The 22,599-nt window shown below is 37.1% G+C and overlaps 2 protein-coding genes across 2 annotated transcripts; both read left to right on the forward strand.

Annotated features, from left to right (window-relative positions):
• Positions 1-12,204: 12,204 nt before the first annotated feature.
• LOC140835412 (secreted RxLR effector protein 161-like) lies at positions 12,205-12,934 on the forward strand. The gene has a single exon (XM_073200904.1). It carries the CDS (start codon positions 12,218-12,220, stop codon positions 12,932-12,934), a length of 717 nt encoding a protein of 238 aa, XP_073057005.1. The 5' UTR covers positions 12,205-12,217.
• Positions 12,935-18,096: 5,162 nt separating this feature from the next.
• Positions 18,097-20,203, forward strand: LOC140833947 (uncharacterized). The gene is made up of 4 exons (XM_073198486.1): positions 18,097-18,546; positions 18,857-19,075; positions 19,648-19,673; positions 19,752-20,203. Exons 1-4 carry the CDS (start codon positions 18,166-18,168, stop codon positions 19,972-19,974), a joined length of 849 nt encoding a protein of 282 aa, XP_073054587.1. The 5' UTR covers positions 18,097-18,165; the 3' UTR covers positions 19,975-20,203.
• The last annotated feature ends 2,396 nt before the right edge of the window (positions 20,204-22,599 follow it).

The following is a 22,599-nucleotide window of genomic DNA, read 5'->3' on the forward strand; positions in this document are numbered from 1 at the left end:
TAGCTGGCCTAGGGCCCTTATCCATGGTTCAAATAATTCCTTAGGATGTTGGTAAGAGGTTCTGATCGGTGGTTCAAGCCTCAATGGCCATTAGCCTCGCAAACGACGCAAGGAAACCAAAGCACAGTTGCTGTATTTTTGGACAGCAACTTGCTGTGACGGTTCAGTGGCTCGTTTGAGTTCTCGGTTGGCTTTTAGCCCATAGCCTTGGACTGGACAATGCCTCATCAAGTTAGGAAGGTCATGTTTTTGGCCGTTCGTCATTCGGATCATTTTTGAAGTCGTACGAGAATTTACGGTGCGATGTGCCAAATTGACTCTCGAAAGAGCGTTTCATGTTTTGGCCTCCATCCACCTAGATTTCGGCCCTAACTATTTTAGGAGCATTATTTCATCATCTTAGGCGTATTTTAATCATGACTACATGATGGTTCGGGTTGGTTCGGAGTCATGATTAAATACGAAGTCATTAGGCGCACTTGTCTTAGTTTTTGGATTTAATTGCATAGTTTGGTCAAGTATAAGCTATTGCATATTTTTCATGGCATATTTAGGTTGCAGCGAGCCTGGGAGCGATCCAATCCACTCAGTAAAATTGTTACAGGATACATAATTGCGGGAATTAATTATATTACGTGCTAAAATGTTCATTTTTGAGATTATGCGATATTGCTTGTGGCCATTTCACTATAATGGGATTATTGCTAAATCCGGTCGTCAGTTACCGGTCAGTTCAGTTTGTACCACCCAGTATACTGAGGCATAGTCTGATCAGACGTTTATTATTTTACCCGGTCGCCAGTTACCGGTCATGGGAGCATTTTATTATCCGGTCGCCAGTTACCGGTCAGTTTCAGTGCAGGGGCCACTTGCGTATACCATAATCTCACCAGAAAAATTATTACAGGCTATTTCAGTACAGAGCTCCAAGGAGCAAACAATTTCACTTTGATTTTCAGTTCAGTTATGCACGTATTATAATTAATTGTGCCACGACATTTTTACGATATACCTCATGACATGATATTTTCACTTGCATGAAATTTTACTATTTATTTACTTGTTATTTACGATATATGCATGTTGAGTCTTTAGACTAACTAGACTTGATTGTTGCATGTACTGATGATGCCGGGGCCGAGGGCGGGGACCAGTGAGCTAGCTTGGGTCGGCAGTAGTGGAACCCGAGGACCTCATTTTAGCACTTACTATTTTATGCTCAAACAGTTTATCCGTTGTCGGATTATTCTTAAATTGTTCTTTTGCAAACAAATAATTTCTTCCGCTGCTATTTTTAATGATTTAAACTTTAGTTAACGGTCTATTTCATGAATGAGGCATTTTTCTTACTCTACAAAGAAAATTTTAAATTTTTCCGCAAATTTTCAAACACGAATTTTCGGGTCGTTATAGCTATGATACTAGAAACTCTTACTATGATCCGATAGGTGCAATCAGAAATGAGTTATGACATTCTTGATCAAGGGATTGATGAAAATAATGGAGCTAATTTGGATAAGCTCAAATAAGAATAAATGTTATTTTGAATCACATGGATATGTTAACCTACAACTAGATGTATCTCTGAACTATTGAGGGTCATGCAAGTAGCGGAATCTGTTCCCGTTGAGATAATCAAGTTCAAGGAATTGAATTTGGCGATCGTAGTTTGATGGAGATCAAACATAATGCTTATAAACGAGTTTACAAGTTGTTCCATGTAATGGAAGTTATGAAAGTTAGTTTAACTACGAATTGAGTAAGGAGAGTGGAACTGCTTGCTTGGTAAAGGAGTTCACAAAACTGACAGCTGTCAAAAATAGATCAATTAAATTTTAAATTTTCAATTATTATTGTATGAACAAGATTTGTATCTTTGATACATCAGTACTGTCACATCATCGATCAAAATTATCATGAGTTTAAAATTATTTATTTAATGATTTTGAAATTTACTAATTAAATAATCATATTAGTAGTAGTATTAATACATGATATAATTACATGAGAATTTAATTAATGAAAATTAAGAGTCCAAGGACATTAGGATTAGAAATTCTCGTAACATATGACTTGTGTATTTTAATAAATATTTTATCAAATGTTGATAACAAAACAAGCAATACACAAAAACTCTCATATCCTCCCTCAATGTCTCGGCCAAAACAATTTTTTAAGAAAAATATTTTTCGGCCGAGAGCACTGTCGCCGCCTCGTCGTTGCCGCATCAACTTCGAATTTCTGAACTGTACGAGTGTCCTAATCTAAAAGCAAAAATTGTTTGAGATCAGTAGTGCAATCCAAATAAGGAAGATATTATCCGATCTTGGACTTAATTTGACGATCAAAGGAGGGAGATTCGTTCGAAGTGATATATAAGAATGACTATCTTTGTTTAAAATCCGTCCGTAATAATTTGGAGCCAACGTTGAATACGCAGAAGTAGCAATTTTAAATATCCTATGAATGTTTAAATTTTTACGATGTCTAAAGAGCGTTTCGAACTTCGAAAAAAAATTTAAAACTTCCGTTCTGTCTTAGGTGTAAGAAAACGTATTTCAACAATAACAATGTCATGTAATGAAAAAAGGATTCAAAGACGATTTTGCAAAATCTTAAATATAGTAAAGAATTTAAACTATCTTTTGATGAATAAGAGAATAAATTTTAAATGAAATTAAAGTTTGAGGATTTATTTAAACTTTTCTCGTAAAATAATTAAATATTCATTAGTTTTTGTAATGCTAAATTTGTTGAAATAATATATTTTAATATGGAAAAGTAATAGTTGAATATTTGAATGTTGAAAATAAGATTTGTAAAGTTAGAAATTTGTGTGTGATGATGTAGGTAATGATGTATTTTATTTTTGAATTATGTGTAATAAAACTCTATAAATAGATCTCTCATTTGTGAAGAAAATCACAATTGAGTAGAGAGAAAAATATTATAAAGTGTGTAGTTTGGTAAATTTTGAGAGTTTGAGATTTTTACTTTTTACCATAAATTTTTACTTTTTCACAACACGTTATCAGCACGAAGCTCTAAAAGTCCTACATACTATTCCAAGCTCCAAACAGAAGAAAAAGGTAACAAAAGTAATAATATTTATTTTACTGTTATTTATTTATTGTGTATTTATTTAATATACAATATAATGTTATTATTAGAAATAATAAAAATAAATTTTTCATAAACTTGTTATAAATCCTGGGAGGATGTTAAGACGACATCCCACACTCCCGATAAGGGCTACGACAAGTATAAAAACCTATAAGGTTTTTAAACAAAATAAATTATGACACTCATTATAATATTATGATATGATATACATAATTATTTAAACATGTCTAATATTATATACATCATATTATTACCATAAAATTATACAAATACATACATTTATTTTTTGTACACCAACGGTCATAAACGGTAACAAACGGCTAGTTTTTGCACTATAAATATCATCTCACAAACACATTCAATCACTCCAACTTTCTCTTCTTCTCTAAAAATTATTCATCATCAAATTTTTCGAAGAAAAAAGAAGATGGCTTTCTCAAGGATATTTTTAATTATTTTGGTTATCATACTCACGAGTCTTGTATTTATCGGAGAATATCCTCCTCGTGCGTTTTCTTTATTTTTACAAATACTTGTACTTGTTGTTTATCCGTTACTTTGTATTGCAATATTTATTAACTAATAAAATGCATCGTAATTTTTTTTAGTACCACCATGTCAAATTTAACAAAGCTCGAATTTATTGCGCTCGACATCACGGGAAAGAATTATATGCCATGGACTCTAGATGTAGAAATGCATCTTGAGTCATTGGGTCTAAGCGAGACCATTAAAGAAAATGACATATGCACGTCACAAGAAAAGGCAAGAGCTATGATATTTTTGCGTCGACATCTCGACGATGGATTGAAATGTGAATATCTGACTGAAAAAAATCCCATGGCTTTGTAGAAGGGATTAAAAGAAAGATTTGAACATATAAGGGAAGTTATACTTCCGACCGCCCGGGATGAATGGAACACACTGAGATTCCAAGATTTTAAAAAAGTCAGTGATTACAATTCGGCGATGTATAGAATAATCTCGCAATTAAAATTTTGTGGACATGAGGTCACAGAATCTGAGATGCTTGAAAAAACATTTTTCACATTTCATGCATCAAATATTACTCTACAGCAACAATATAGAGTACGTGGATTTGCGAGATATTCTGAGCTCATCGCCTGTCTTCTTGTGGCGGAAAAGAACAACGAGCTATTAATGAGAAATCATCAGTCCCGACCCACTGGATCAACAGCATTTCCAGAAGTAAATGCTGTAAGTAAAAATGAATTTATACCTGGAAACCAAAATCAATTTCAAAGACAAGGTTTTGGTCGAGGTCGAGGTCGAGGTCGTGGACGTGGACGTGGACGTGGACGTGGAATTGGTCGTGGTCGTGGACGCGGCCGTGGTTTTGAAAATAATAGAGATAGTTATAACTCATCTCAAAAGAGCGTCCCAAACCATCCACAGAAAAGACATCATGAGAATACAAGTGTTAATGAGAATCACTCAAAAAGATATGAAAGTTCTTGTTACAGATGTGGTACTCCAGGACATTGGTCCAAAGTTTGTCGAGCCCCTCAGCACCTTTGTAAACTTTATAAAGAATCATTAAAGGGGAAAGAAAAGGAGACCAACTTCACTGAACGCAGTGACCGTTTGAGTGATTCAACTCATCTTGATGCTGGTGATTTTATGAATGATTTCTCTGGAAATGATCAACATGTTGGTGGGATAGAAATGAACAATTTTGATGCTGCAGATTTTCTCAATGATTTTTCTGAAAATGAACAATATAGTGGTAGAATATAAATGTACAATAATTTGTTTTTCATGTATTCATATAATAATGTTTTATTGTACAATTATGATATGTGTTATATTTATATATGTATTGTCAGTAATTTTATTTCATTGCATATTTTTTTGAAGTTCAAATATGGAAAATGCTATGAGCAAAGCTGAAGTTTGCATACCCGATAGTGGTACAACGCACACTATCCTCCGAGATAAAAGATATTTCTTGGAACTAAAACCAACAAAAACAACGGTGAACACAATATCAGGTCCTGTAGACTTGATTAAAGGATGTGGTAAAGCACAATTTTTGTTACCTAATGGTACAAAATTTTTGATCAATGATGCTTTATATTCACCACAATCGAAAAGAAATTTGTTGAGTTTTAATGATATATATTCCCATGGGTATGATACTCAAACAATGAATGAAGGGAATGAAAAATATATGTGTCTTATCACATATAAATCAGGAAAGAAATATGTGATTGAAAAACTATCAATGCTCCCTACTGGATTGCATTATACACATATAAGTCCCATTGAATCAAACATGGTAGTTGATAATTCCTCGATATTAACCAATTGGCATGATCGATTGGGACATCCTGGTTCAACAATGATGCGAAGAATTATAGAAAATACACATGGTCATCCACTGAAAGACCAGAAGATCTTTCAGAATAATAAGTTTCAATGTAAAGCATGTTCTCTTGGAAAACTTATTATAAGACCATCACCAGTCAAAATCCAAACTGAATCACCAATGTTTCTTGAACGTATTCAGGGTGATATTTGTGGACCAATCCATCCACCATGTGGACCATTCAGATACTTTATGGTATTGATTGATGCCTCCAGCAGATGGTCACATGTATGTTTATTGTCAACTCGAAATGTTGCATTTGCAAGATTACTTGCTCAAATAATAAAATTGAGGAATCAATTTCCCGATTATACAATCAAGAAAATTAGATTTGATAATGCTGGTGAATTTACTTCCCAGACTTTCAATGATTATTGTATGTCTATGGGAATCATTGTTGAGCATCCTGTTGCTCATGTACATACACAGAATGGATTGGCTGAATTATTGATTAAACGTCTGCAAATGATTGCTAGACCAATGATTATGAAAACAAAGCTCCATATTTCTATATGGGGACATGCAATTTTACACGCTGCTTCATTAATTCGCATCAGACCAAGTGCATATCATAAATACTCCCCATTACAGCTTGCATTTGGTAAAGAACCAGACATTTCTCATCTGAGAATTTTTGGATGTATGGTGTATGTGCCTATTGCACCACCACAACGAAAGAAAATGGGACCTCAAAGAAAGGTTGGAATTTATATCGGTTATGATAGTCCATCAATCATTCGATATCTTGAACCTCAGACAGGAGATGTGTTCACAGCACGTTTTGCTGATTGTCATTTTAATGAGGAAATCTTCCCAATGTTAGGGGGAGAACAAAAACATACCGAAAAAGAAATTACATGGTATGTATCATCATTGTTACATCTGGATCCAAGAACAAAACAATGTGAAAAATATGTACAACAAATTGTACACTTGCAAAGAATAGAAAATCAAATACCAGATGCATTTGCAGACACAAAAAGGGTAACTAAATCATATATACATGCTGCAAATGCCCTTGCTCGAATTGAAATTCCAAAGAAACAAATGGAAGATACTCATGATGTCATTAAACGCCTGAAGCGTGGAAGGCCAGTCGGTTCCAAGGATAAAAATCCTCGAAAAAGAAAATTCATAGAGAAACATGATGATCACAAAATAGAGAATGTTGTTCCTGAAGAAACACATGATGATGAAAATGTTCTGTCAGAACCACAAACTGACGAGAATCATGAAATCTCTATCAATTACATTAATACTGGAAAAATATGGAACCGAAAAGATATAGATAAAATTGATGATATATTTTCTTATAATGTGGCAATCGACATCATAAATGATAATGAAGATCATGAACCAAAATCTTTTGGTGAATGTAAAAATCGGCAGGACTGGATAAAATGGAGAGAAGCCATCCAGGTTGAATTGGATTCGCTAAATAAACGTAATGTTTTTGGACCTATAGTCCTTACACCTGAAGGTGTAAAACCTGTTGGATACAAATGGGTTTTTATTCGAAAGCGAAATGAGAAAAATGAAATAGTAAGATATAAAGCTCGACTTGTTGCACAGGGTTTTTCTCAAAGGCCTGGAATTGATTATGAAGAAACGTATTCTCCTGTGATGGATGCAATTACGTTTCGGTATTTGATTAGCTTGGCGGTATCTGAAAATTTAGAAATGCGTCTTATGGATGTTTGTTACGCCTTAAACGCATACAAATCTCGAGGATGAGATTAATGTTTTTAATGCTGTAACATATCCCAAAGTTTTTGTTTTGATGATACCAAAACTTGGATTAAAAATGTACTAATGTTTTATATTGAGGCATGCAGGAAATTAAGAAACAGGTTACGTTCGGAAGATCCGACATTCGGTTCGGACGGTCCGAAATTATGCAATTCAGAAGCAAAATAGAAGCTGTTCGGAAGCTGCGAGGAGAGAGTTCGGACGTTCCGAAGACGTGATCGGACGTTCCGAACACAAGCAATCAAATCACTTCAATGCGGAGACAAATTGATATGACTGATTGATCGAGTAAGATTTCGGACGCTACGAAGACATGATCGGACGTTACGAAGTGTTGAAGATTTTAAATCTCCGGAAACGCGGGAATGTTCGGACGGTACGAACCTGAGTTCGGACCTTCCGAAGTTGTTCATCACTGTCTGAAAGAACTGTTCGGAAGCAACGAAGTTTGATCGGTCCCTCCGAAGCATATGTTCGGACCCTACGAAGTCAAGAACGGACGATCCGAAGCCATCCCAGAATTACGCAAATTGATTTCAATCACATCGGACGTTCCGAAGTATAAACAGAAGATCCGAACCTTGGCGTCCAAGACTAGTATAAATTGGCCTTTGAGGATGCATTTTAAAATATCCCACTTCACTCTCTCTTGTCTCTTACAAAGCTTTCTACTATCTCTTGTGTGCGTTGATTAAAAGAGTTGTAATATCAAAAGAGTTGTAGAAAAAGAGTGAAAGTAATACTCTCGAGTGGGTTGTAAAGTTCGTGGCTATCCTTGGAGCCCTCAAGGCCAAGTAGACGCATCGAGGCGTGGTTGTAAAAGCTAGCTTGGAGCTCCTAAAGCCAAGTCGATATAGTGATACCTCGATCCTCATCGAGAAGGGGAGACGTAGACGATTCTTCGTCGAACTTCCATAAACATCTCTATCCCTCTTTACTTTACGCATTTACTTTACTACGCATTTATTTTACGCACTTACTTTACGCATTCATTTTATTTGTGATTGTCCCTCAAGTCTTCCGCTTGCAATTTTTGCAAACTCGTTTTAAAAACGCTAAAGGGCCTAAAAGAACCTATTCACCCCCCCTTTAGGTTCTTCAAGTGGTATCAGAGCCAGTTTTTTCAAAATCTTTTAAAATGGCCAATCTAGCAAGCGAGTATGCCCAAGGACAATCCACAAATCGTCCCCCTCTTTTCAATGGTACTAATTACGGATATTGGAAAAATAGAATATCTCTATACATCCAATCCGTCGATTACGACCTTTGGAAAATAACGGTGAAAGGTCCCTATATCCCCATGAAAACCGTGGATAATAAGGAAATTCCTAAGGGAATGGATGACTTCACCAAGGACGATATGAAACTTATCTCTCAAAATGCTAAAGCTATGAATATTCTTCATTGTTCTCTAGATATGAATGAATACAACCGAATCTCGGCTTGTACCTCCGCCAAAGAGATTTGGGACAAATTGGAGATTTGCCACGAGGGAACCAATCAAGTCAAAGAAACGAAGATAGACCTTCTCCAACTCAAGTACGAGACCTTTGAGATGGAACCCAAGGAGGATATCGACACCATGTTCCGGCGGCTCACCCAAATCATCAATGAGCTTGCCCAACTTGGTGAGAACTACCCAACTAAACAAGTGTGGAGGAGAGCCCTTCGAGCATTACCGGCGGAATGGGATGCAAAGCGCACGGCTATCATTGAATCCAACAAGGGAGATGCGGCATCCTACGACCTTGATCAACTTCATGGGACCCTAAAGACCCATGAACTTGAAGTATCTACCCGGAAGGAGACAAAGAAAGATGACGACAAAGTAAAGGCGAAAGGGATCGCCTTGACCAGTCAACTTGAAGATAGCGACGATGAAGAAATGGCACTCCTCACTAGAAAGTTCAAAAGATTCATGCGGAGTTCCAACTTCAACAAGAAAGACAAAAAGTTTGAGAAGGAAGTGACCTGCTACAACTGTCAACAAAAGGGTCACTATGCAAACGAGTGTCCCTCCAAGAAGAAGGCCGGCAAAGACAAGAAAAAGGCCCTTCTAGCCACGTGGAGCGACAGCGACAACGAAGAGGAGTCTACCCTATGCTTCATGGCGAAGGAAGATCATCTGACCGACTCGGATGACGACGAGGTACCCTCTTACGATGAATTACTCTCCGCTTACACTAGTATGTACAATAAGGCTAAGTCACTTAGAAATGAGAATAAGCAACTTAAAACTGAACTAGAAGCTAGGATGCATGACAACACTAAGCTCAAGACAAACCTAAGAGACTTAGAGAAAGCCTTCAACAAGTTCAATGTGAGTAGCGGTAAACTAGAAAACCTCTTGAGCATGCAAAGGTGTAACTTCGACAAAGGAGGTCTAGGATATGAAAAGAAATCAGTCAACTTCGCTAGTCTTATCGCAAAGGCAAAACCAAGAACACCACCAACATGCACTTACTGTTGTAAGATAGGCCACATAAGACCTAAATGCAAGAAACTTAGACACCAACACAACAAGAATAGTTATTGGAAATGGATCCCCAAATCCCCAACTACTAACCCCAAAGGACCCAAAGAAACGGGTACCAACTATCAAACTGTATCTCAACCTTGTAGGGACAAAGGGGAAACAAGTCATCGAGCACTTGGTATCTTGACAGTGGATGCTCTCGACACATGACGGGAGAAAAGAAGCTGCTACAATCCATTCGACCAAAAGAAAAGGGATCGGTGACCTTCGGAGACAACAGCAAAGGGATCATAGAAGGCATCGGCTCAATAGGTATATCTAACTCTACTATTATTGATGATGTACTTCTTGTGAAAGGGCTTAAACATAACCTCCTAAGCATTAGTCAATTGTGCGATAGGGGTTATGAAGTCAAATTCACACCACACGATTGCACTGTATCACTCACAACTGACAAAACCATTAGTTTCAAAGGTTATAGAAGTGAAAATGTTTACAAGGTCGATTTAAAGATTTCATCTTTTTCAAAAATAAAAAGCCTTGTAACATTAAATGTTGATGACAACATTCTTTGGCATAGACGACTTGGTCATGTTGGGATGAGCACCATAGAAAAACTTTTAAAACTTGACCTAGTTTCCGGAATGCCAAAGCTGAATTTAAAATTAGATTCTTTTTGTGATGCTTGTCAACTTGGTAAACACACAAAGGAATCTTTCAAAAATAAAAATTTTGTATCCACTTCTATGCCCCTTGAATTACTTCATCTAGATTTATGTGGTCCCTCAAGGACAACTAGTCTAGGAGGAAAATCTTATGCTTTTGTCATTGTAGATGATTTTTCACGTTTTACTTGGACATTGTTCTTAGCCCACAAAAATGATGCCTTTGATCATTTCAAAATTTTTGTCAAAAAGGTTGAAAATGAGAAAAATCTTTTGATCAAACAAATCCGTAGTGACCACGGAACGGAATTTCAAAATGAAAATTTTTCAATTTTTTGTCAAAGCAAAGGCATTGGTCACAACTTTTCTTGTCCTAGAACTCCTCAACAAAACGGTGTCGTTGAGAGGAAGAATAGGACCCTAGTAGAGATTGCAAGGACCATGCTATGTGAGCATTCTCTACCAAAATATTTTTGGGCTGAAGCAATGAGTTCTGCTTGTTACATCATCAATCGCGTATCAATAAGGCCAATTCTCAAGAAAACTCCATACGAACTATGGAGAGGGAGAAAGCCTAACATTTCTTACTTCCGCACTTTTGGATCAAAATGCTTCATCCACAACAATGGTAAGGACAACCTGGGTAAGTTCGATGCTAAATCGGACAAAGGTATCTTTCTTGGTTACTCTACTTCTAGCAAAGCATATAGAGTATTTAATAAACGTACTTTACTAGTTGAAGAATCTATTCATGTCATATTTGATGAAACTAACCCTTGCTTGCCTAGAACTGTTGTTTCTGATGATGATGATATAGATATCCTTGGCGAAAAGTTGGAGTCCACAAGCCTAGATGATGTTCCTAAAGATCAAGAGGACGCACCTCTTCCGAAGGAGTGGACTACACACAAGGATCATCCCATGGACCTCATCATTGGTAGCCCATCGAAGGGAGTATCTACTCGCTCTTCTAATATGTGCAATTATCTTGCTTTTCTTTCTCACATAGAGCCTAAGAACATAGAAGAAGCTTTACTTGATGATTCTTGGATTATTGCTATGCAAGATGAACTAAATGAATTTAGAAGGAATAAAGTTTGGAATCTTGTACCTAGACCCACTGATAGACCTGTCATAGGAACTAAATGGGTATTTAGGAACAAGTTAGATGAGCATGGTACAATCACTAGAAATAAAGCTAGGCTAGTAGCTAAAGGATATAGTCAAGAAGAGGGAATTGATTATGATGAGACTTATGCCCCTGTCGCTAGACTAGAATCCATTCGCATGCTACTTGCTTTTGCTTGCTCTAGAGACTTTAAATTGTTTCAAATGGATGTTAAAAGTGTTTTTCTTAATGGTGATTTGAAAGAAGAAGTGTATGTTGAGCAACCTATTGGTTTTGAAGATGTGCACTTATCTGATTATGTGTATAAACTTGATAAGGCTTTGTATGGTTTGAAACAAGCTCCTAGAGCTTGGTATGAGAAATTATCTACCTTTTTGCTGTCTAATGGTTTTTGTAGAGGTAAAGTTGATATTACCTTATTTACCTTGACTAAAAATAATGATTTGCTGATAGTACAAATATATGTAGATGATATTATTTTTGGTGCTACTAATGAACACTTGTGTAGAGATTTTTCTAAGCTTATGCAGGATCACTTTGAGATGAGCATGATGGGCGAGCTCAACTACTTCCTTGGTCTCCAAATCAAGCAATGCAAGGATGGTTTCTTTGTCAACCAAGGGAAGTACATCAAGGAGATGCTAAAAAAGTTTGGGATGGAGTCTTCCAAAGCCTCATCCACACCTATGAGCACGACAGTCAGACTCGACAAAGATGAGGGAGGTAAACCTGTTGACCAAAAGTTATTTCGTAGCATGATTGGCTCCCTACTCTATGCGACTGCTAGTAGACCTGACATTATGTTTAGTGTTTGCTTGTGTGCACGATTTCAATCATGTCCAAAGGAATCACACTTATTCGCCTTAAAACGCATTTTCAAATATCTTTCAAATACTCCAAATCTCGGATTATGGTATTCTAAGAACTCTTTTTTCGATTTAAAAGCTTACTGTGATGCCGACTTTGGAGGATATAAGGTGGATAGAAAGAGCACTAGTGGAACTTGTTTCTTTTTGGGAAATTGCTTGGTGTCATGGTTTTCTAAAAAGCAAAACTGTGTTGCACTTTCAACGACCGAGGCCGAGTATATGGCTGCCGGTAGTTGTTGTGCACAAATTCTTTGGATGAAGTATCAATTACTCGACTATGGTGTTACTTTTTCAAAAATTCCAATCTTTTGTGATAATACAAGCACCATATGTCTAACAAAGAATCCAGTTCAACATTCTCGTACTAAACATATTGACATTCGACATCATTTCATTCGTGATCACATTGAGCAAAATGATGTTGAACTTCACTATGTTGACACCAAGAATCAAATTGCTGATATTTTTACAAAACCACTAGATGAATCTACTTTTACTCGTTTGCGTGGTGAACTTGGCATGATTGAGTTGTAAACACTAGTCGAATACTCTCGTACATATTTGTTAAATTGAGGGGGAGTATTATTAATGTGAGCATTATAATGACGGATAATACAAATTAATTGTATTTATCCATAATTATGGCTCAACATTCATTTATGTGCTAAATATTTTTAAATTTTAGGTGTTCCTCATCTTGGCTACTTCGGAATCAACGCTCCTATTCGGATGCTCCGTTTCACCTCGGATCCACCGAACGTGTTCGGATCGTCCGAACCTGACCATAGGTTCCAGAACCTCCGATTCCCTCTTCGGACCATCCGAACAAACATCGGATCGTCCGAACTCCTTCCGATGTCATTTAATGTTCGCGCCTTCCCATGCGTGATTGTCAGACTTCGGACCCTCCGTTTACGCTTCGTAGCCTCCGTTCTGTGATCGGATTGTCCGATTGTTAATCGGATCGTCCGAACTGTCTGCCAGATAACCGTTCCGTTCAAATTCCGGACCTTCCGAACTCATGTTCGGACCGTCCGAACATGGCCTATAAATAGGCGTTCGGATCCTCTGATTTATTTGCTCATTCACTCCTTCTTTCTTTCCCCACACAAAACACTCACAACTCACTATGCCTCCGCGCCGTAACGTAGCTGGCCGAAATGTTCGCCCTCGTCACGGTGCCTTTCACCATGATCTTACCCAACCACCCAACCCTCGTCCTATCCCACCTGAATTCGAAACCCGTAACATTCTGCCTGGTCGTACCCTTCACACCGATTATCTTTGTGCAAATTTCTTTACGTTGATTACTCTTATTGAGTCTCAACGTTGGGGAAACTTCTTTCTACCTTCCGTACCCGATCTCATCTACCCCTCTCTCATACATCAGTTCTATGCGAACTTTTCCTTAGTTCTTGGTGGTGATGACACTCGTGTTGTTACCATTGTTCAGGGTCGGTTCATTTCTTTTTCTACCGCCGACCTCTCCACTTGGTTCGATCTTCCTCGAGACGGACCGAGTGAGTTCTTTTCTCAGTCTTGGACTGAGAATGACCCCACTTTTGATCGAGTCACTGCCTTGTCCACCATCTTCGGCCGTCCGCCTACTCCTGCCGATGACCGTCCTCATGCGAAGGACCTTCCTCCTCAGCTTCAGCTTGTTCTGAAGCTCATCACTTCTTCTATTGTTCCTCGCAGTGGAGACCTCTCCACTTGCAAATATCTCGATCTGTACATTCTCTATTATTTAGTCTCCCAGCGTCCTTTTAACCTTCCCCGTTTTCTTATGTATGCCATGGAGTACGCGGCTTCTTCTACTCGCGTCTCTTTTCCATTTGGCCGGTTCATTAACCGGATTCTAGCCCATCTGGGCATTGACTTTACAGATGAAGAATCCTTATCTATTTCTCCTCGCGAGACTATCGACCATGATACTGTTGTTAAGATGGGACTCTCTTGGAATCCCGTCTTATCCTCTTGGGTCATCGACAAGGATCGCATCTTTGCGTCCTATCGTCCGACCGAACACTTTCATGTTCCCTTCGGTCTCCTTCCTCCTCACGTTCAGACGAGAGGATTTCCCGCTGGTCCCCCTACTACGGGTACCACTCCTACCCCTTCGGTTGATATTCCCTCTTCATCCCATCAGCGTGTTCCCGACCCTATTAGCACTCCTTTGATGACCATGGATGACCTTCCTCATGGCTTCACTCCGCCTGCTCCCTCTGGACCCTACGATCGGATTTTCGAGTATCTCGAGCGATTGGAGACTCGTTTCGACACTCGTTTTTCCCTTTTGGAGTCTACCTTAGAGCGTCATCATACTGAGACTTCCTCGCGTCTTGATTCCATCGAGGCTGAGATGAGGAGACATAGAGAGTCGCGGGATGCGGATTCTTAGATTATGTTTTTGTTATTTTTGTTTATTTTATCTTTATGCATCATTGTATAAAAGACTTGCATTTATTAGTGGATATTTTACCTGTTTATTTGTCTCTCTTTATGCTTATGTCTTTTTGCTTATCACAAAAAGGGGGAGAATTTATTTGGTTAAAATTGCTATTAAATGGTTATTAAATAAATTCGCCTTAATTCAACCTCTTAGACTTGTTATTTGATTAAGGGGGAGTTATTTAATAACATTTCGATTATGTTGATTATTGTTATCTCAATTTTTAACCAAGTTTTGTGATCATCAAAAAGGGGGAGATTGTTACGCCTTAAACGCATACAAATCTCGAGGATGAGATTAATGTTTTTAATGCTGTAACATATCCCAAAGTTTTTGTTTTGATGATACCAAAACTTGGATTAAAAATGTACTAATGTTTTATATTGAGGCATGCAGGAAATTAAGAAACAGGTTACGTTCGGAAGATCCGACATTCGGTTCGGACGGTCCGAAATTATGCAATTCAGAAGCAAAATAGAAGCTGTTCGGAAGCTGCGAGGAGAGAGTTCGGACGTTCCGAAGACGTGATCGGACGTTCCGAACACAAGCAATCAAATCACTTCAATGCGGAGACAAATTGATATGACTGATTGATCGAGTAAGATTTCGGACGCTACGAAGACATGATCGGACGTTACGAAGTGTTGAAGATTTTAAATCTCCGGAAACGCGGGAATGTTCGGACGGTACGAACCTGAGTTCGGACCTTCCGAAGTTGTTCATCACTGTCTGAAAGAACTGTTCGGAAGCAACGAAGTTTGATCGGTCCCTCCGAAGCATATGTTCGGACCCTACGAAGTCAAGAACGGACGATCCGAAGCCATCCCAGAATTACGCAAATTGATTTCAATCACATCGGACGTTCCGAAGTATAAACAGAAGATCCGAACCTTGGCGTCCAAGACTAGTATAAATTGGCCTTTGAGGATGCATTTTAAAATATCCCACTTCACTCTCTCTTGTCTCTTACAAAGCTTTCTACTATCTCTTGTGTGCGTTGATTAAAAGAGTTGTAATATCAAAAGAGTTGTAGAAAAAGAGTGAAAGTAATACTCTCGAGTGGGTTGTAAAGTTCGTGGCTATCCTTGGAGCCCTCAAGGCCAAGTAGACGCATCGAGGCGTGGTTGTAAAAGCTAGCTTGGAGCTCCTAAAGCCAAGTCGATATAATGATACCTCGATCCTCATCGAGAAGGGGAGACGTAGACGATTCTTCGTCGAACTTCCATAAACATCTCTATCCCTCTTTACTTTACGCATTTACTTTACTACGCATTTATTTTACGCACTTACTTTACGCATTCATTTTATTTGTGATTGTCCCTCAAGTCTTCCGCTTGCAATTTTTGCAAACTCGTTTTAAAAACGCTAAAGGGCCTAAAAGAACCTATTCACCCCCCCTTTAGGTTCTTCAATGTTGTTACAGCTTACTTATATGGATCACTTGATAGTAATATATATATGAAAATCCCTGAAGGATTTAAGATGCCTGAAGCACAAAGTTCAAAACCCAGGGAATGTTATTCTGTGAAATTACAAAGATCATTATATGGGTTAAAGCAATCAGGTCGAATGTGGTATAATCGACTAAGTGATCACTTGATGAAAAAGGGATATGTAAATAATTCAATATGCCCTTGTGTTTTCATTAAGAAAACAACATTCGGATGCGTAATTATTGCTGTGTATGTTGATGATTTAAACATCATTGGAACGAATAAGGAAATTCAAGAAGTTGTGTCATACTTGAAGGAAGAATTTGAAATGAAGGATCTTGGAAAAACCAAGTATTGTCTGGGTTTACAAATTGAACAAAAAGAATGTGGAATGTTTGTTCACCAGACAAATTATACAGAAAAGATCCTTAAACGTTTTAATATGGATAAAGCAAATCCTTTAAGTACTCCAATGATTGTTAGATCATTAAATATAGAAAAGGATCCATTCCGTCCATGTGAAGATGATGAAGATATTCTTGGTCCAGAAGTACCATATCTAAGTGCCATCGGTGCCCTTATGTACCTTACAAATTGTACAAGGCCTGATATATCTTTTGCCGTGAATCTGTTGGCAAGATTTAGCTCATATCCAACAAAGAGACACTGGAACGGAATTAAACATATATTCCGTTATCTACGAGGAACGACAGACTTGGGACTTTTGTATTCAAAAGATGCTAATCCAAGTATAATTGGTTATGCCGATGCTGGATACTTATCTGATCCACACAAGGCACGTTCCCAAACTGGATATGTATTTACTCGTGGAGGCACTGCAATATCTTGGCGTTCACAGAAACAAACGCTCGTAACAACTTCATCAAATCATGCCGAGATTATTGCACTACATGAAGCAAGTCGTGAATGTGTGTGGTTAAAATCAATGACCCAACATATCCAAATTTCATGCGGATTATCATTTGATGAGAAGCCTGTGATACTATATGAAGATAATGCTGCATGTGTTGCTCAAATGAAAGAAGGATACATAAAAAGCGACAGAACTAAACATATTCCTCCTAAGTTCTTCGCATTCACCAAGGAGCTTGAGAAGAATAAATGTATTGATGTTCGTCACATTCAATCAAGTGAAAACTCAACAGATCTCTTCACAAAGGCACTACCTACGTCAATATTCAGAAAGCACATATATAATATTGGGATGCGCAATCTACGAAATTTGTGAAGAGTTGTTCGTGTCAACATGAGGGGGAGTTCACGTGACTGCACTCTTTTTCCCTTACTATGGTTTTTATCCCAATGAGTTTTTCCTAGTAAGGTTTTTAACGAGGCAGTACAAAACACGTAATGAAGACATCATCGTATCATGATCATCACAAGGGGGAGTGTTGAAATAATATATTTTAATATGGAAAAGTAATAGTTGAATATTTGAATGTTGAAAATAAGAGTTGTAAAGTTAGAAATTTGTGTGTGATGATGTAGGTAATGATGTATTTTATTTTTGGATTATGTGTAATAAAACTCTATAAATAGATCTCTCATTTGTGAAGAAAATCACAATTGAGTAGAGAGAAAAATATTATAAAGTGTGTAGTTTGGTAAATTTTGAGAGTTTGAGATTTTTACTTTTTACCATAAATTTTACTTTTTCACAACAAAATTTAATATGTTGAAATGAATTTTCAATTTTTCCCGCAAAACAGGAAGTTATAGTTGTACTTGTACCACTTGCATCTGATGGTTGTACCATTTCATGATATTGTGCCCATAATCAATCAAGTAAAAACAAATTTTTATTTATTATCAGTTGAATAGCTAAATAGATAATCCTCCATCACCCTTGAAACTGCCAAATGTGTCCGCCCCAACTGCAGCTCCTCCGCTTCTCCGCCGCCGTCTTCCACCTCTCACCTCCTCCATTACCGTTTTCACGTCTTCCTCAGTCTCCTTCCAGACCCATCAAACCAAATCATCAATATTCACTATGTTCTGCCCACAAGACATGGCTTGCCCAGCTCTCTGAAGAACTCACCGCCGCTACAACTGCGGTCACTCCCGTTGTGGCGCCGGCGGTTGAGGGTCCCGTCGAGTTACCTCCCTCAGTTCCTTCCATTTTTGCAACCACTGATGACCCCACCCTCCTCCAGACAGCCACCAGTGTCCTCCTCACCGGTGCCATCACCGTTTTTCTCTTCCGCTCCCTCCGCCGCCGCGCTCAGCGTGCCAAAGAAACGGTACTTCATTTCGATGTTCTTTTATTTGTGCGCATCTTTTCCTTACGACGTCGCTATGATTTGGGCGATAATGAATCAAATTCACCTTCAGGTTCTATACGCTTTTGTGCCCATTTCTTAGATGCCAAGCCTCCTGTGTTAGAATTTGTGGAATCGTTTGCAGGCTGAAGAGTTTCTGTTGGGAGTTGTGTCATTTTCTTGGAAAATGTGTTCTCAACTTTTAAAGTGACCATTTTGTAGAATTTGCACATTAAGGCTTTGGTTTTGATGTTCTAGTATAGTTTTTCAATCACGGTTAATTTTATTTCAGAAATTTCGGTCATCTGGGATGAACAAATCTTTAAAAGAGGAGGCTGTAGATAGCTTGAAATCAATGTCTTTATTTCCAGTGACAGCCAAGTCTCCCCCTTCACCTGTTCAAGCGTTTCTAGGTGCAGTAACAGCTGCTGTGATTGCCACAATTCTCTTCAAGTTTACAACAACCATCGAAGCTTCTCTAAATCGCCAAACACTTTCAGATAACTACTCGGTTTGTTTTTTTTTTTTTTTTTTTTTGGAGTTGTCCTTATTAAAGGAAAGAACTCTTGCATAGACCAAGTCTAGCAATTGTTCCTCATCAAGGTGGCGTGATTGCCTAATAGTACGTTTTTCCGAAATTTATTTGATGCATAATGTGGTTCAGTTAAGGGCCATTGCTCCAAACAATATGATTGATGTGTGGTGTACACACGAAATTTCCCAATTAAATTGTGTTTTGGGCAAAATTAAGTCGGTTTGTATCAGATTGTAGTTAATAACTTAATCATCTTATTGGCGGTCGGATGTGTTGTGAAGACAAATCCATGATGTTTAGTTATTTTATAATCAATTATGATAGTTGAGTGTAAACGTATTGAATCCGTCGAATTCTAGCCTTTTTTTTTCATATCTGAATTTGAGCTTGAAAATGCTCGAAACTCAAAAATGTAATGTTTTGGGCTCTATTTAACTTCAAACTCGAGTTCAATTTGTTTGGTTTGAACTTTATTATCAAACTTCATTAGGACTCTGCAAAAGTTATCATCCAATGAACTAATGTTGTGGATTTTAACCATTTTTCAGGTCCGCCAGATAACCATAACAATTAGGTAAATCTCGTGACTCGCTAGCAAGCTCATTTCCATGTTATAGTAGACTTATTATCTTTCTTCGTCAATTCCGTGCAGGACCATAATAAATGGAATGTGTTACCTTGCTACTTTTGTCTTTGGCGCCAATGCTCTTGGATTATTCCTTTATTCGGGACAACTTGCTTTCAACTCCTTTATGGAAGGTGATATTGACGGAGGTAATGGATCCTTAAGCTCATCCAATCCACAGTCGGGTGATGCAGACACTTCTGGGAAAGCCAGTTCCAACGAGGATCAAAATTCTGATAACACGGAGTAGTTGAGAAATGGATCAAGGTGACCGATTTACTCATTTTTAATCTTGTAATTATGTAGCAACACTCTCTTGACGAGGTAATGATCTTTACGCAATGTAAACTCATGGGTTCCACAGCTTATGCCGAGTTCCAGAGCTTATGCCGAATATTTTGTCAATTTCATATGCGAACAAATTGTCGGGAATTTATTTGTGAGGAACAAAATTTGGATAACGCGAGATTAAGACACAACACTCGAGTGTAAATATTGTTTTTCGTCGATTTTTTGCTTTTGTTTTTGGTTTTTTTACATGTCCAAGTCTTAACCATTGTTTCTTGTGAAGATGGGCTCCTGAGTTCCAAGATGAGATATATGGGATATGGAAAGCATTTATAGGACTTACTTTACATGGAATTGATATGCGTAAATCAAGAATGTTTATACAAAACATGAACTAGTATCAGTTTTGAAACAAGAATCTGGAATTTTGGACCAAATGTTTGAAGTTGTACTAAAACATATAGTTAGAAGTGTCTGAACTACGGAGATTCAACATTTCTGCATCATCTACCATTTGATTCAAGTTTTACAATAATTAGAGCTAAAAACTAGTTATATTATCTTTATTTTTCAATTTATTATTTCATCTTTTATCTTTAATGGTCGCATCCCATGAACCTAATGTCCTCCGACCTCCCAATCTCGTTGGACATGAGTGAACCTTGTGATTATAAAGTGATGAATATATATGAGAAAAATAAGTTTAATTTTGGTAGAAAGTTGAAATTTTAATTATGGTCTTAAAAATTTTAAAATCGGAATTCATAGGCTGCTCAACAAACTTTTTTATATTTTTTACACAAAAAAGATAAAGCAAACATTCCGAAGAAAATTAGAAAACACAATCAAGTGTAGAATGAAAGATTTGAAATCTATTATATTGTCTTAATATATATTTTTGCTTCAATTTCAATTCCACAATCAAACATATTTCATTAGAAATCTATGCATTTCTTCTCACAAATTCAAATCATTACATCCAAACAAAACTTTCATGTTTTTTTTAGTATTATATTTTAGTAGTTAAACTAAAATGATTTTTCCAAAAAAAGAACCGTCCAGTTATTGCTATATTCTAATTATAAAAATAATGTTAAAATTATGATATGGTGCAATATTTTCAAATTAACAAGAAATGCACATGCAAAAATATATGATGAGGAGCACATCAAAGTAAACGACTCGTGTGTACATAGTAATTCTTTATACATAAATTTTTTTTTTAATAAAAGGTGATGTGGGTGGGTAGTTTTTTTTTTTAATAAATCTGTCTCCATTATAAAGCAGTTTGTTTTGGTTTTTTTTCCCTCTTGAAACCGTTTTCTTTCTAATTATTTTTCCTAAATGAAATTTTGCATCAAATAAAGATATAAATTGACTAAAAATAAGTATTGTATTCGTAATTTTGGAATTAAGAAAACAATAATTTTGAAATAAGAAAATGACTGATGCGATTAAAAAATTCAAACTTGATAAAATATTTTGAACCGATAATCACGAACCAATTTCTTCAATGGAACCGAACTCAACCGCCCAAAGAAATAAGTTTGTTTCAAAGAAAAATGGTGAAGGTAATACTCCATAATTAGGTATATGCATATATAATATTTACTTATTATATACGGCTAGTAATTAAAAAAATGAAATAACTAATATCATCATCATCGTACTTGCTTAATCAACACACCACCTCCTTCTTTGTCTAACCGGTGATCGGAAGTTGTCCAACATAGATTGGAGGGAAGGCTTGGTTCTTGTCTATAAAATGAAACCATTCACATGAAGAATTTCAACAGTTTCATAGCCTAATTTTCGAGTTTAAGGGGTTGATTTAGAATAGGAGAAGAGTAGTGAGAGAATGAGGCTTTAAATGAGGGGAAAAAATCATTTATATACCTCAAACTCTTCCAAAGATTCTAGAAAAATTCCACAATATTCTCTGTTTACCCAGAAAGCTATCAAAAAGAGGTGTCAAAAAATCAATAGCCGATTTTTCATTAAAATTCATAAACCACTACAGCCCAGGAAGGTAATAGTGCCAGAAAACTCATTTTCAGATTTTGTTTTCACTCCCATTTTCCGTACCTCTGCAGAGCCTATTATACCTTATTCTGAGAATGAAATTTGTTCATTATATGTCATACTTCTCACTTATTTCATTGGTTTTTCGGAATCGGCAACAGAAATAGTGTGTTCTGACAGTCAAAGTACGGGTATGAGTTTTACTAGTTATTTCGTTTCTGGCACGTTTCAGCTGCAAATTTGAGAAAACTAATAACACAAGAACTGTAGGAAATATTTTTTACCGTATGTTGGAAAAAATAGGCCACATGTGTTGGCCAGACGCCGGCCATGCGCCGCTGTATCCTGCTCGTGTACTATACACATTGATGAAAAATAAAAAATTTATTTTTCGAACCTTGTTCTATATTATTCTAGTCTACTCTTCAAGTTTCGTGAATTTTGGATGAGTATTTCATTTGCCTGTCCACCATAAGCAAGCTCCCTCGTTCTGGCGATTACACTTCGGATACACGGGATAAGCATTAGGCTTCTGAATAGCCTTATTCTGGGGTTGTTGTCCCTT

The sequence above is a fragment of the Primulina eburnea genome, chromosome 6, assembly GCF_022965805.1.
Source record: "Primulina eburnea isolate SZY01 chromosome 6, ASM2296580v1, whole genome shotgun sequence".
Lineage (NCBI taxonomy): Eukaryota > Viridiplantae > Streptophyta > Magnoliopsida > Lamiales > Gesneriaceae > Primulina > Primulina eburnea.

Bases quoted from the DNA above. Each gene is read 5' to 3' on its own strand.
- LOC140833947 (XM_073198486.1), top strand. From the start codon at position 18,166: ATGTGTCCGCCCCAACTGCAGCTCCTCCGCTTCTCCGCCGCCGTCTTC. The intron at 18,547-18,856 runs GTACTTCATTTC...ATTTTATTTCAG, and splicing joins CTCAGCGTGCCAAAGAAACG to AAATTTCGGTCATCTGGGAT. The intron at 19,076-19,647 runs GTTTGTTTTTTT...ACCATTTTTCAG, and splicing joins CACTTTCAGATAACTACTCG to GTCCGCCAGATAACCATAAC.
- LOC140835412 (XM_073200904.1), top strand. From the start codon at position 12,218: ATGAGCACGACAGTCAGACTCGACAAAGATGAGGGAGGTAAACCTGTT.